A 16,125-nucleotide genomic window follows, 5' to 3' on the forward strand; every position below is an offset into this window, starting at 1 on the left:
TTTCGTTTTCCTCATGTTGAGGTTTTTTGAGTTTTTCCCTTGCCCTCATGTAGGTTTTAGATCAGGTGGTGTAATAATAGTCCGTGGTTTGCAATAATCTGTACAGCCCTTTGAGACTCTTTGTGATTAAGGGCTATACAAATAAACATGACTTGACTTGACTCACAAAGGAGAGGGAGTTACGGAAATAAATCCCTGAAAAAATAAACACGTAACTGGGATAATCTGGCAAATAAGCATTTGTGCATTATGAAAGTTTTTCAACTCCAAAACTGAAGGGGAAGCAAATTTCTCAATCTCTTAACCTTTCGTAAGGAAATTGACGAAGAAGAATAGAGGCGTGGCTTTGCAGGCCAGGAGGAAGCTAACCTGGAATTGTCCGGTAAGCACGAACTTGCCTACAGAACGCTTTATCAAAAATAAATTAATTGTTTCAAAAAATTATTTGTTGTCCATGAATATGTTGACACGACAGGTCAAAAGTGGCAGTGATGTATAATCGTGTTGATACAGGCCGCCATTAAAGCTAAGATTAGCTGCAACGCTACAGCCACTTCAAAAACAATGTAGAACTGTGTTAGCCCCATCTCACATGCAAGCTAACATTACATGCGTTTGTTTTAGTGTACGCTCCTTTGATGTCTAAGATAATTACATGGCGACGTCTTCTGTTCACTAAGCTTATAAAAATGTGTACCAATCATGCAGTGTCCCATAACCATAACGATAATCTCCCTCCATTTTATACTGAATGGTCAAATGTGTTTAACTCTTTTTATTAAGGGAATTTAGTCATGTCAGTGAATAATCATTTCTTATTGTACTTCTTTTTTTACTACAGGACATATACCTGTGGAGTATTTATCTGTGGTCACCGAGAGGCTAGTTGGGAGGTCATGGCCTACTCGAGCTACAGCAACTTGAGCAGGGCGCAACTTACCTTCGAATATCTGCATACAAATTCGTAAGTGTAGTTACAATGGCAGTTCACAGTTGTTTTCCAGAACAGAGACGCGGTAATTACATAATGCATTACTGGGCCCTGTGTAGTAGAATAAAAACAGCTCTATATCTTCAAATTTCTTTACTTAAAAATGAAAGACTCCCTACAATTGAGCCCATTCTTTTTTTTACTAAACTATGCAGCTTTTTACTTTTCCAACATATCTCCAATACATCATGAAAATGCAACATAATTTTTGTCAGTCATTTTTGGACAAAACATACTCTCGTTTTAAGTTGTAAACAAATCCTACATCAGTCATGTGACAAACTTTGGGAATCTCTGATCATTGTCAAGGTTTTCCTTTTATAATCATCAGCTTTTCCAGTTTGAATTTTCAGTAAGGCAGACAAACACTGTCATATTTGAGTAGTGAAATAAGATTTATAGGATTAACTCTGTGCAATAATTACTCAAACAAAAGTAGGCAGATGTAAAAAAGTGTGCACCCCAACAGAAAAACAAATCATTAAATGGATTCCTCTTTTGCACTAAAAGGCATTCCCTAAATTGTTCTTATAACTTCCAATGAGGGTCTGGATTATGGTTGAAGGTATTTCGACCATTTCTCTTAATCAAACTCTGCCAATTCAGCACGGTTTAATATTTTCCCATCATGGAAAGCTCACTTCAGATCAAACCACACTAGATTGTCAATAATATTCTGGTCTGGGGACTGATATGTCCATTCCAGAACATTGTACTTGCTACTCTACATGCAGGTTTATCTATTAAAATTTGAGTTTTGGGTGGTTGTCTTGTTGGATCTAGCCCTAGCGCAACTTTAACTTGGTAACTGATTCTTGAAATTTTTTTGTAATTATCTGTTAAATCAGACTGGAATCCATGCGACCATCAATTTTAACCAGATTAGCAGTTTTAATTAATGTTAGTTCTTTTGAAAATCATAGGCGGGGTGCGTAATTCGAGGTGTCCTTTCAAAGTTTAAAAGTAATTATTTTCTCCACTAAGTACATTTGAACAATGCCCAGCCGAGTTCAAAATTTTTCCCACCCCGCCTATCTGCTTCTATCTTCTATCAAAGTGCATTTTGTTAGAGTAAAGTAGACAGGGGGTTTTGGGGTAAAAAGAGTGATTACACTCGCGTAATGGCAGTTTTCTTTTGTTCTAGCATGAAAGTGCTGAAAATAGGGAAAGGACTTTTAAATACAGTAAAAATACCAAACAAAACTCCCAAAATAATGAAAACAGAAGAATTTACTTGAGTGCGTCTAAGAATTTCGCATACTTGCACGTGCATCCAAAGGAGCGTCTATGATTTCAGCCAGAAGATGGCATCAGCCCGTACACTATTTTGAAGCTACGAACACCACCTTTAACTTTTTAAGCAACTATGTTTTAGGTGTTTTTTAGTTAAGTTCAGGTTTGTTTTTCGTAAAAGTAATTGCATGCATCTCTATATACTTAATTGGACAACTGCATTAAATTTAAAGACAGGTTCTAGTGGTATGTTCCTAAAAAAATGATAATTTGAGTTCCATTCATTTTCATGTTTTGTTCATGACATCGGAAGTCTTTTAATACATGGGACTTTCTGAATAGTTTAAAATTGAACATTTTTCAATTCCTTTCATAGTATATTTTTTCTTCCATATTTATCCAAATTTCACAATTCCATTGAAGCATTCTCGCTTTTGTATGACAACAAAAAATATTTGTTTTCATAGAAAAATAGAATATTTTTGGGGCGTCCAGTACTTACGACCAAAATTCAATGACTAATCGTTTGCCTCAATTTTTATATAAACTAATTCGAATGATATTTTGTAGGACAACACACGAGTTCTTATTTGGAGCTTTGGCAGAACTTGTGGACAATTCCAGGTATTTATGTTACATTATTTCATAGTCATTACAAAAATACAGGTGTCTATTTTGTAATCAAGTGATTTTTTTCATTGCACAGAGATGCCAATGCCACACGAATTGACATTTACACAGGTACTTTTAACATTGATTTTACTGAAATGTCAATGTTTTCACTAAACACCTTTTATAAATTGTCGACAGAAAAAAGACAAGAGCTGCGGGGCGGCTACATGCTGTGTTTTCTTGATGATGGCACTGGAATGGAACCAAGTAAGAAATACTTTACTCACTGACTTTGACAATTGTTTTTAGTTAAGTATTTTATATGTAGTTTTTTTTATTTGCATCCCAAACAAGTTTTTACATTATAAGTTGTGTTATTTTGTTAGACGAGGCAACCCATGTCATTCAGTTTGGAAAGTCAAGTAAAAGATCTCCAGATTCAACACAAATTGGCCAATACGGAAATGGACTGAAATCGTAAGATCCAAAAATCTTTCGCAAACAAGTTTTATGTGTGATTGTTGTTTTTTATTTTGATCTTTTTATTGGACGTGTCTTCTGTTAGGGGATCCATGCGGATTGGTAAAGACTTTATCCTTTTTACAAAAAAAGGCAACAGTCTAACTTGCCTTTTTTTATCGAGGACATTCCATGAAGAGGAAGGTCTTGATGAGGTAAGATCAACGAAAAATTGTATTTTATTCGGTGACTGCAATATTTTTTCTGCCAGAGTCGTAAGCGTGAGATAATATTCATATATGATTAGTTTGCTATATTTCCCTACTTTGTATTATGAGATCTTAAGATGATGCGACATATCTGTTGATTCTGAACTGTTGATAAATCCTTAGGTTATTGTGCCTCTTCCGTCCTGGGATTTGTTAACTAAAGAGCCACTGACGTCCGACCCAGAGAAATACACCACTGAGACAGAGTTGATATTCAAATACTCCCCTTTTAAAAGTGTTCAAGAGTTGATGGAGCAGTTCAAAAAAATTGAAAGTACAAGTGGTAAGTAGGTGTTAGTAAATACTGTATTTCTGAGTACCTAACACATCAGATGTGTCTTGATGGTCTCATTCTTGATCTGATAAGGTACCCTGGTGGTTATCTATAATCTAAAGCTGATGGACAACTCCGAACCCGAGCTGGATGTAGAAACCGATCACCAGGACATCTTGATGGCTGGAGGGTTTGGTGAAGGAGTGTGAGTCAATTGTGATTTTCGCTTGATCAAAACTGAAAGCAAGTTGGTGACTCCACAATGGTCCCGCCTTTGGGTGGTTTGCATTTTGGCTTTGGTCGTTCATCAACATTTTGGTCCAAATACTCTGGCTGCCCCCTACTTTCCAGGTAGAATCATGATAAGTTGTCTTGATTTTTTTTTTTTCTTTTTTTTTTTCCAAATTAGCTAGGTAGGCACTTGAATTACAAATAAGATAAATAATCAATTCAGTGATGTATATAAAAATGCTATTGTTTTATAACTGGCTTCTCAACAATTTGCAAAATAATTTTCTGTGCATTATATAATTGCATTCAAAATATAACTCACTTCAGTAGGTACAAGAAGAAATGTACCGAGTACTAATGTAAGATGTTTTAATGAGTGTTTAACCTATATTTGATTGAAACATCACTAATATTATTGAGAATGTAGATCATGCCCAACATAATAAATCTGATGAGTAAATGTCAACTTTCTTTTGCTTACAGGAAACCAGAGAGGAGATCGTTTCGAGCATACGCTGCTGTACTGTACATTGACCCCCGCATGAGGATTTTTATCCAAGGGCATAAAGTGAGAACCAAAAGGTTATCCTGCTGCCTTTATAAGCCACGGTAATGTTACGCACACACTTTTAAAACCCTGTGCCACAAAACATGTTTGTCTTACTGTTTTATTGACCATGTTTATAGAGTTTATAAGTACTCATCAACCCGTTTTAAAACCCGCGCTGAACAGGAAGTCAAGAAAGCAGATCACCTTGCTAAGATTGGTAAATTGATGATTCGGGTCCTTGTTTTTGCTCCATCACCTCTGGAATTGACTTGGTTTATTTTTTATCACTAATTTAAGCCGAGGAGAAAGCCAGAGAAGCAGAAAGTAAGCGTATAGAAATGGAGTCAAGACTTGGAGATGATCTTTCAAAAGATTCTCGAGTAAGTTAAACAGTAGGTCACTCATTCAGTTCATTTTGAGTAAGAAGCTGATAGAAATCCCTGTCGCCCCTTCCTGATTTTCAGACGATGCTGAGGAAGGTCCAGGATTCCGCCATGATGCTCAGACGGGATGCTGACATGAAGAAAATAATTCTAGAGTCAAAACAGAAGTATAATACACAATCCGTATATGTGTATAAACAGAAGGTTCCTCTATGGGATTAAGAATATACATTCATCTTCCACATTTATCAGAGCATTAAAGGAGCCCAAGGAGCTGAATTTTATATTTGGAGTCAACATTGAACAGAGAGACTTGGATGGGATGTTTGTTTACAACTGCTCCCGTCTCATCAAGATGTACGAAAAGACTGGTCCTCAGCTGGATGGAGGCATGTAAGTATTGTGCTCACTGATGATGATCAAGGAAATTATGATGAAAGAGTTGTTTGTTTTATTTCTAAAATAGGGCTTGTGGTGGTGTTGTTGGCGTGGTGGATGTCCCATATTTAGTTCTCGAGCCTACACACAACAAGCAAGACTTTGCAGATGCAAAGGAATATCGACACTTGCTGAAGTCCATGGGGGAACATCTCGCTCAGTATTGGAAGGATACAAACATAGGTAAGGAACAGCCGACAGTTATAATCTTAAAAATGATTACTATAATGTAACATATATTACCCATTGTAAGACGGTTTATTCTATGTCATATAGGAATTGGGGCTGTAATCGATGACCAATTTATATTAAAATAATCCTTTCAAAACTGTAAAATGTAAAAAAAAAAACATTTAAAAAAAATAATATTTTTTTATCATTCACTCTGGGAGATTACGAATACATCTAAACCAATATATATTTTTAAAGAATCTTTAATTAAAAACACATTTCTAAATATTCAAACAATGATATTTTTTCCCCCCTTTTAGCTAAAAGTTAAGTGCCAGTTCATGCAGGAAAGATGCCTATACTCTATTCACTTTTGGTGTATTTAGCTTTGGTCAGGACGATTTGATATCTTCAGCTGGCTACCAAGATCATCAGGTGTTTCTACCCTGAACCACAACCCATTCCTATTGTTGGGCCGGTGATGGCCAAATCCCTGCTGATCTCCTTCTCCTGGCTTCTAGCTAAGCTCCTTCCTAGATAGATAGATAAACAGATAGATAGATACTTTATTCATCCCGCAGGGAAATTCACAATTTGGCCTGCTCCATAACCAGCAAGAGGTTCTTTTTGCTGCCTCCTTCATCCTGCAAGCTGCTATTTTCCTTTCACTCCCATGACTGTGAGCATCCACCACACTGGGAACAACCACACTTGCCATCCTATCCACTACAGCCATGCAAGAGGTCCTTATATTTGACTCTCTTTCTTTATAATCCTTCCTTCCAACCCTCTTCCCATGGTTCTCTCAGTTTTATGAGGATGATTTTCTTTGCCTCTTCGGACCACGTTACCACAACTAGCCCTAGGGACATCTGGAAACCTGAAGAAATTGCAGTCTTCTCTCCGGGTCTACCTTCCATTCCCATGATAGGGCCTCCGGTAATAGGTTGCTTCTTTTTGTAATAGTGGTCGTTGGCTTTTGTCATTCTCGGGGGGGAAAATGATAGATGGCGTTATTTTCCCTTGTAGGTACCGTTTCATGTATTGCTCCTGCTCGAAGTTGTAAGCAAGGGTCATGAGCACTTTACAGTGGTGCCACCTGTATCTTCCTTGGGTGATAGCTACCTTACACCCTGACAGAATGTGCACCATGGCGCCCTTTTCTCCACAAAGCTTGCAAAATTGGCTCTCCCTTTAAGCCCCACTTGTGTATAAGTTTTTAATTCATACTAATGGTATCGATGACTACTCAAGAGTTGAGTATTCAAGTCACGTCAAGTCACATTTATTTATATATTAAAGGACTGCACTGGATTACAATGACACAATTACCTGATTTTAAAACAACATGCGGGCAAGGAACAACTCAAAACCTTAGCGTGAGGAAGGGAGAAACCTTGAGAAAGGACCTCACAAGGGGTAATCCCCCTTTCAGGATGACCAGGGTGAATTACATTTAGCATTACAATACACAAACATAATAAACACTAGGTAACATGTTTCTTACTTGAAACGGTCTGGAAAACAAGTGTTTTGATTGTTCCTGTATACCATCTTAAATGCTGAGTGTGTTTTGTGTGATTCAGCTCAGAAAGGCATAGTGAAGTTCTGGGATGAATTTGGCTACTTGTCTGCTAGTTGGGCTGCACCTCCATCATCAGAGACGAGGTATAAACGACGTCGAGCCATGGAGATCCCAACTACCATTCAGTGTGGTAAGTCCCACACATGTAAATTAATACATCCAAACATTTACTTGTGGTGATTTTATGGGTTGTGCTTCTAGATAAATGCTTAAAATGGAGAACGTTGCCATTCCAGATGGATGCTGTTGACAAACGCTACCCGGATAGTTGGGTTTGTCTTATGAACCCTGATAGCACACAGGATAGGTATAAATATGCAAACATATTATAGTTAATCAACACAGGAAGTACATCATGTACAAGTCTAAGAGGTCCAATAACAAAAGATAAATTGTCATCAACAGATGTAACGCCGCTGAAAAGAAACCCAATTTACCTTGTGGAGTACTGAAAAAAGAGAAGCAGAGTGCTGAGGACAAACAAAAAGAACTTGCGGAAAAAATCAAACAGCAACAGGATAAATTGGAGGCGTTGCAGGTTACTTATTAATTACTATTAATATCTCAAACTTTCCAGCCTAACACAAGTTTCAAACTCCTCAGAAAACCACTACAATCAAATCTGCGGCGGATATAAAAAAGCTGCCCATGGATGTGAGCACAAAGCCTTCAACAGAGAGCCCCACAAAGGTGCATGTCCTTAATTATTTTTTTCTTATTATTGTCAAATGGCTGCCAGGTGCACACACAAACAGACATGTCTATTATTTTATTTTTTTACTCCAGTAACGATTACTTTTCATTATTTGGCACTGTTGCTTTTTTCTTCAATTTTGCTTTTTTCTCCCCACCAACAAAGCCGAGTCGGTCTTCAGAGAGGTTTCTGACACGCCCCCGCTCGCCCCCGCTTCCAGCTCACCTCAAAACTCCACAAAGCGCCCCACCACCTCGCACTTACCCTCAGCGGCCCACCCGAACTCCCGCCCCCCCTCCACCTAAGGAAACCAGATCAAAAGCGACGGTAAAATCACCTGCACTCAAATCCACAGCCAAGGCTTCTTCCAAAACACCAACACCAACCCGCACTTCAAGGGTAAGAGACTCGTCATACTGGTGGAAAATTCTGAACTGGAAAGAAACATTTATTTTTTTGTAGTCACTCACTAAGGCATCAGCCAAATCTGCAGCTGTTGGACAACGTAAGAGAATAATTGAGGAAGACAGTGAGGAGGAGGAAGATGATGAGGAGGATGAAGAAGAAGAAGAAGAAAAAGAAAGTGGGGACAGTGAAGATGAAGAACCCCAGACCAAAAAGTCAAAGATGGCCACTGCATCTACAAGCCGGGGCAAAGTGATGGAGAAACCACCAGTTACCAAACGCGGCAAATTAGACGAGGTAAACGTCAGTAAATGTTACAAGAATGAGAAGTGGCCAAATCAGACGTGCCTGCACATGCTTGCTTAACTGCACCAACTGTCTTATCATACCATTTTTTGTTTCATGGATCTATTGCTTACTGCTTAGTCTCCCTCAGTATTATTTTCTTCCTGAAGAGTAGCAAAGTAAAAAAAAAAATTGTTTAAGTCACAGAATCTCACAAAGCCTATCTGCTGTTGACCGAACAGGTTAACACACAATCACAACCCGGAAAGAAAGGAGTTGCTACTCCTCCCCGCCAGATCCCTGTTGCTAAATCTAAGGTAGCTTTGCTCACCTTGCTGTCTTCCTGCTGCTTTTAAAGATGGCTTGTGTCTGTTTTTTCAATCTCTGGTGTGATTTAACAGTGAAATCTTATTCTTTTATCCTCTCAAAATGGAGAAAATATTGTCATCTTTGCTCCGTACTGAAAATTTGTTTAGCCAATAACTTGCCTTCTTATCACCTTTACGGCTTTCACTAAAAGGGATTTGAACCCTTTTCTTTCCATTCAATTGCGTTGTTCGAAAGTTGACAGTTTTGAGACTTTTGTTTCTGCAGGCACCAGAGAAGACACCTGAAAAAGCATTTGATAAAGTGCCAGAAAAGGCTACAGTGAAAACGCAAGAGCAGGACCCGGAGTATGAAATAAAGAATGCCCAGAAAGGTATCAAATTGAGTAGATAACCTTTCTCTATGAATGCTCATCGTTGGGGCAAGGGATTAGAGATACTAATGTCTAGTCCAATTCATATGTGTTGGCTTAAAAATGTGTTGTTATTTTTGTTTTTCGAAGATAAGGGACTGCAAGTTGAAGTCCGTGTGAATAAGGAGTGGTTTACAGGAAAAGTGATTGCGGTTGAGACCAGCAGACAGAAAGTTCGCTGGAAAATCAAGTTTGACTATGTGCCTCGATCCACCCCAAAGGACAGATGGTGAAATTTCTATCCCAAATTACTGCATTTATTTTTAATTTTATGGGATTGATGGATTGTGTCTGTCTACAAAGGGTGTTTAAGGGCAGTGATGAAGTCCGGCTGATGCGACCACCGTCTCCCATCTCCCAAACACCTGACACTCAGCAGGAAACGGAAAGAGTGTCTGCAGCAATGGAGCCAGATACCACACAACCCGGCACCAGGAGAGAGGTGACCGATAGCCTTGTCACAATGTTGAGGTAAGTCCCATCAATCATGAAAATGATTGCAACATAGCTTTATGTAGTTGTGTTCATTTGTAATTCTCATGTGTTACAATTAAAAACATGCATATAAAGAATTTCTAGGATCATTTGTTTTGGCTTTACCAATTACTGAGCATAAAGACATCGTTTAATGCCAGTCTAAAGCCAACTTTGTATATTTATTGTGTGTTTGATTAGTGTGTAAAATAATAGTATGATGCGCTTTTTTTAGGACTATGCTGCGGTACTTCTTCCCACCTGCTTTCCGGATTCCTAAAGATGATGTCAACGGCATGACGGCAGAGGAGTTAGTGGCTTTTCCTCTGGTGAGATAAAACTGCAGTGCACAGCATTGTGGCACCATAAAACATTACAAACTTGAACCGTATATGCTTACAACTGTGTATTACAGCCATATGTTATGAGGATTGTTTTTCATATGTGGGTTAAATTAACCCTTGCGGCATGCAGGTACACACGTTCATTTTCATGCCTTTTATATTTTCAATCAAAGAGATAGCACAAAAAGAGTGCACTTGGGAGCTCAAATTTCCCATGGGTTGGAAGAAAATGTGGAATTCAAAATGAATTGTGCTGTGATAGATTTGTTATTGCATTTGGGAGCCAACCACATACTATACACAAATCGTGCTATGTACATTATTTGGACGTTTAGACATCCATTATAATTTATAATCTTTTGACCTATCATGGTGTACAGTATTGCAACGCATTTTCCGGGATTTTGGTATTTTTCTCTTTAGTGCTGTGTAGTCAATCATATGCAAAGTAAAGTTTTCATTGAGTGGTGCCAAATCCCTAATATAATAATAATTGTGCCTGCAAACCACTGATTGCAGGTCCCATGACGCTAATATTGCACACAGTGGCGCATCATGGTGCGACAATTCTTTTGCAATGCAAAACAATTGTCATGCTTTCTACCTTGTGGTTGCAAAATCAAGTGTTGTAACCTTGAATTGCTTGTGTGCGTCTTGGCACAGCCAAATAACTTCTGGGTGTGTTCACCCTGCACTGCTTCAAAGATAAACAACTGATTGATTGGTGGGAAAAAACATTCAAATGAAAACTTTTTCGACTATCAACTATTATTGACCAGCTGTTTGAATCCAATTGGATAGTGACCTAGGGGGCTAACTCAACCTAGTTACAATTACCTACCAAAACTGACTTGGGCAGGATGCAAAGGAAATACTCATCTGATGAAGCACTGCATTTGGTTATTAAGGGAAAATCTGAAGCAGAGTATTTTTTTTCCCTCTGACGGCTCTAATCCATTGAGGATTTTGAACCTGATTGTTTGATAGAAGGGGGACAAACATAAGAGGTTTCTGACGACGATATGGGGGAAGAAGACATGAAGGAGAATCCGGGTGACCCGATAGTGCAAGATGATGTGGAGAAGACGTGACAAACCATTTGGCGATCCAAAAATGGAAAAAAAGTCTCGTCTCCATCACATGAAGTGTCTGGTCACTTTGTGCCTCCGATACTGCTGGACCCTGGCCCAACTTTGTATGCCATTGCCTATATCAGCAGCCCCGTTACCGCATTCAATTATGGACCACATAGTAGCAATGTCTTATTCACAATGGAAGAGAGCGATAGTGTGATGGACCACGATCATCGCACAGCAACTCTGTGTATATGAGGGCTTCTCATTTTAGCTGGAATGAACAAGTCAAAAGATGAGTCTACAAAGAATCTGCGGGAAAAAAAACTTGGTCGTCCGATGTTCGCTGTTTACACGTTTAGGGCGTAAATAAATAAATTGAGATCCACATACGTGTAGATAGGTCGGATGCCATCGAACATGTTGCGTGGTTAAAATGTAAAAAAATATTCATAAATGTTCACAAGTTCACATCCAAATAATGCACACTGACATTGAGTCACCAAAAGAAAAAAAGTGCATGCCACGAGGGTCAAACAAAACCAAATCTAAACATATGAGAATGAACTATAGTGGTACCTCTTTATACAAGCACCTCTACACACAGAAATCTCAGTACACAAGTTTTTAAAAAACATTTTTTAATCACAAAAATCCAGTTCAATAGTCTGCCATTAGAGACCGCTCCAGATTGCTAGATCCCATCAGCCCTGTCCAGTTTGCGCATGCGCCTCTCGCCATCATGCACCTGATTCCACACCCTTGGTTATACCTGTAGAGTACCTGTATTCCACAGCAAGTTTGTTTTCATTGCATCTCTTTCATCACATTTTATAGCATCGGCTTTTTGTGACCTTAGCCATGCGTTCCGGAAAGGAACCCAGCAAGGAGTCTGAAAAAGAGGACAATGATGACAATTGAAATGAAGAAAGAAATAATTGAAAATTAGAAGCTTGGTGTCCGTGTGAGTCATTAAGCCAAGAAGTATAATCGGGAAGCAGCAAGTGCTGATCACAAAGTCGCAGAAGAATTTACGCAATGCTGTGCTGCAATAATTTCCGAGGGAGGTTATATTTTCGTTGCAAAAAAGCAGCTAAGACTGAAAAAAATGACATGCTGGTTTCTACAAATTAGATCAGACAGGTGCTGGCTAAGTGGAAAGGAGCTGCTGCTTTCAGTGGGGAAAAACATCCAGAAAAAGTGGCAACTGATTATGTGACAGCTCTCTTTAATTAAATAGAATTGAATTGGATTGTTTTTGTCAATGATATGAACGTTTTGAAACATTGTATGCGACGAGTTTCAGAATGACCCTTGCCTAAGATTTTGAATGGGTGCCAGAGACAAATCAAGTTTAGTTTCCAAAGACAAGTAGAAAGTGATAGCATTGCAAGTCCAGCTAAAGGGGCAAAAGAAAGTAATACATGAAAACTGAAAAAGTTAAAAAAAAAAAAAAAAAATTAAAGTGATGTATAAATAAAATTGTATGTTTAATTTTATTTAAAGTTACAGAAACTTTAATTATAAGTGTGTGTAGTAAGTGCTCACGTATCATCAAAAGTCGTGCACCATCACTCCTCACACCCCCCACTCCCAGTTTGGGAGCGGGAATATTAGTGTTTTATTATTTCGTAACGGAAATATTTGCTCGTTACTCAAGCAATTGAAGCTATGGGCATGATCGCAGAACAAATTAAGATCGTGTGTAGAGGTACGACTGTCTTTTAAAATTGAACCATAAAAAATACAAATTTCTGAGAAATGTTTTTACAAATTTGTGACTCAAAGTGGTGTATTTGAGAGAGAAAACGAAAAACCACAAAAAGAATGCATCTTAATGTAGATGCTATAAATGTTATTCTCAGTATTTCCTGATTTTATGTCTCTATTTTCTGTTTAAAAGGGAACACATGTTGAGAATCACTGGCCCTAATACATCATATGGCCAGTGGCAGTGAATTCCTAAATCAACAGTCCATTTTTATTGGCCTTCAAAGACTTCAAATATTAAAACTGTACTGTACGTTGTGATGCTCCAGTAATAACCCAAATGGTGTTCTTGTGTTTCTCCTACATACTTCAGAAAGAGTATTTCCAGCAATACGAATCAGGTCTCCAGTCGCTGTGCAACTCTTACCAAAGCAGAGCAGATGCCAAGGCCAAAGCTGTGGAAGAAAAAAGTAACAGCACAGAGATGAAACTGAAGGAAGCAGATGAGAAACTTCAAAAACTGCGAACCAACATTGTTTCACTTCTGCAAAAAGTCCAAGAGGTTGGAAAGCTCATTGATGGATTATGTATTAATTTCATTTTGTCTTGAAAATGAGCATCAATCTAAAGCAGTATTTATTTCTATCCACAAACTTAGGATATTGATATCAACACAGATGATGAACTTGATGCGTACATTGAGGACCTTCTCACCAAAGGAGATTAAGCTGATATCTACACAAAAAGAACATGCACATCAAACGACCTCCTCGGGTTTTCCGAATTGAGTGTCAAATCAATATTAGGGGAATGTCATGGGTAAAAAAATCTCCCCCTTTTTTAAAAAAAAACAACTTAAATTTGCAGTAAGATTACTCAGTACTGGCATTTTCTTTTTATTTCTGTTTTATATTATTTGCATTCATCTAGCATGTGGATTTTGTTTTAGTCTTTTTATTAAACTATACCGTACTTGTTAATAAATTGTAAAAGCCAAGCTATCTTGATTTATACTTTACAGGTTCAAATTTGTTTTCTGTCCCTATTCATTCAACTAAGGCAGTGAGAAACAGTAGGTCTTTTTTTGTGCCACTGTCCGGTGGTAAAATACCAAGTGTTAAGAGTTTAGTTTTACCAGGCCGTACTCCTTAGTGTTGCTGTGTGTTGGTATTATTTTTGTATACACAAGCATCTCGCTTGGTCTTGGGTCCATTCCTGACCGTCTAGACCTGCAAACGTTGTTCAAAACGCTAAGAAATCCACACTAGATTTTATCTGTAAACTGCAATGCAATGACTGTTCTGCTTGTTTGTTTTTCTGTGTTTTGTTTTTTTAAAGAAAAAAAAAATCTGGTAGACACTAGAGTACTAGTGCTCTTTACCTTTTCTGTGTGAACCTACTTTATCTTGTCAAGACAATTTTCATTCAACTGCATGACTCAGTCACACAGTTTAATATTTTTCAAAAAGCTTAAACAATAAAACTGGTTCCACACTACATGCGTCAATTCTTGATGCTAAAATAAAGGGTGGGAAAAGTGCAAATTTCGCTCAGTACTAACAAAATGTGATGATGGTTATTAGACAGTACATATGCATTATGTTTTAATTTCTAGGTTGGCAAGGGCATGCAAATTTGAAGTGTTTATTCAAAGAAAATAATTGATTTGTTTTCATATGTGCTTGTAATGTTCGACCTGAGCCTAAACCCGTTTTTTTCTATTATTATCTTAAAGCTGCAGTGTGTAATATTTGACCACTAGACCGCACTGTACTGTCTCATGCGAACTAAAAACAGTGCCACACAGCTTAGCAGCAAGTTGTAAGACAAACATGGCGGCGACCTTTGGTAGGCATCCCACTATGTAAAAGAAATACATATTTCTTGACGTGTATTTTTTCTTTATATATAAAAAAAATCAAATCTTTTTGCCTAGAATTTAAATCAAATGTTTTATTTATTCAAAAATAAAAAATATACAGTATTACTGAATCTTAAGGTTTTTTTGAACTATTAGCAAGCAATGCATTTTACACTGTCCCTTTAAATTCTCGATTGCTCGCTATATTAGAAAACAAGAAACAGGTGTTTGCATATTTTCGTTTAACTTAACTCCGGATGCCAGGTAAATTAAATGCACAGCTGTGGAGCCTTTTCCAGCATGACGTGGAAGATGTGTCTTCTCTAGAATACTGTAGTCCAGGGATCGGGAACCATTTACGACTCAAAGAGCTACGAAAGCAAAATAAAGTATGAGTAGATTGTTATTTTTTTCCAGTGAGAGCCTCATCATGTATTTGAATTTCCAGACAACATCTAATTCTGCAGTGCATTTGATTTCACTGTATGTAGCAGCCTTGCCAATGTAAGACCCAATTGTATAAACTGGTTCAAAGTATGTGTGCAAAAATGATGTTTAATAGTAAGAGTCCAGGTGGTTAACTCAAGTCTTTTAATATGAGAAATTGCTTAGGCATAAATCAGACCTTGAACGCAGAAAACAAAGATTTCATCTTCCCAACTGCTTATCCTTCAGGATTGCAAGGGACACTGGACTGATTCCCAGCCAATCACATGTCCAACCGACATACAACAAATCCCTCATGCATCCTTACCAATTACACATGGAAATTTTGGACTCCACCAAACTACCTGCCATGCATTTTCTGGGATGTGGGGAGAAAATGGAGTGCCTGGTGAAACTCACGCAAACACAGAGAGAACATGCAAAAAAGGGCAGCCTGTAACTGAAAGCAAACTATGGACCTCCAAACTGCAAGGCAGTCATTCTAACCCGTGACGCAATAAATATTAAATTTCAATACAGGACCTTTGTTGAAGTTGATAATGCATTTGCGTTGGAACTTTCACATTCTTTTTTAAAAGTAAAATAAAATTATACTCATCTTGCATATGAAATGAATTGTTCTTTGATAGGCGGCTGGATTGTTACCGCACATACCCATGGGGCAGAAGTTCAGGGTTCAAAGCCAGCTACTGCAGCCGCTTAGTGTGGAGTTTGCATGTTCTCCCTGTGGGTGCGTGGGTTTCCTCCGGCCACTCCAGTTTCCTCCCAAATTCCATAAACATGCATGTCAGGTTAATTGGCCGGTCTAAATTGTACCGAGGTGTGAATGAGGGAATGAGTTGTTTGTTTCGGCGTGCCCTTGGACTGGCTGGCAACCAGTTCAGGGTGTCCCCTGCC

General features: G+C 38.2%; 1 protein-coding gene across 2 annotated transcripts; it reads left to right on the plus strand.

Moving 5' to 3' along the window:
* The first annotated feature begins 320 nt into the window (after nt 1-320).
* Nucleotides 321-14,417, plus strand: morc2 (MORC family CW-type zinc finger 2). Of its 2 annotated transcripts, XM_088335934.1 has the most exons (28): nt 321-382; nt 842-964; nt 2,795-2,848; nt 2,931-2,965; nt 3,035-3,103; nt 3,223-3,313; nt 3,402-3,510; nt 3,688-3,847; nt 3,932-4,043; nt 4,553-4,678; nt 4,757-4,836; nt 4,917-4,999; nt 5,084-5,169; nt 5,255-5,395; nt 5,469-5,623; nt 7,198-7,326; nt 7,398-7,503; nt 7,602-7,734; nt 7,800-7,886; nt 8,056-8,289; nt 8,353-8,592; nt 8,823-8,897; nt 9,175-9,280; nt 9,410-9,548; nt 9,623-9,790; nt 10,029-10,122; nt 13,294-13,482; nt 13,579-14,417. In XM_088335934.1, exons 2-28 carry the CDS (start codon nt 897-899, stop codon nt 13,645-13,647), a joined length of 3,138 nt encoding a protein of 1,045 aa, XP_088192060.1. In that variant the 5' UTR covers nt 321-382; nt 842-896; the 3' UTR covers nt 13,648-14,417. The 2 variants fall into 2 exon arrangements, with proteins under 2 accessions (XP_088192060.1, XP_088192061.1); XM_088335935.1 differs by lacking the exon at nt 8,823-8,897.
* The last annotated feature ends 1,708 nt before the right edge of the window (nt 14,418-16,125 follow it).

This window comes from Urocampus carinirostris, chromosome 5, assembly GCF_059441175.1.
Source record: "Urocampus carinirostris isolate Australia breed hairy pipefish chromosome 5, RoL_Ucar_1.0, whole genome shotgun sequence".
In the NCBI taxonomy this organism is placed as follows: Eukaryota; Metazoa; Chordata; class Actinopteri; order Syngnathiformes; family Syngnathidae; genus Urocampus; species Urocampus carinirostris.

Excerpts from the sequence above, each read along its gene's own strand:
- morc2 (XM_088335934.1), top strand. The coding sequence starts at position 897 with ATGGCCTACTCGAGCTACAGCAACTTGAGCAGGGCGCAACTTACCTTC. Across the intron at positions 7,504-7,601 it reads CCTGATAGCACACAGGATAG|ATGTAACGCCGCTGAAAAGA; the intron begins GTATAAATATGC and ends TGTCATCAACAG. Across the intron at positions 7,735-7,799 it reads ATAAATTGGAGGCGTTGCAG|AAAACCACTACAATCAAATC; the intron begins GTTACTTATTAA and ends CAAACTCCTCAG.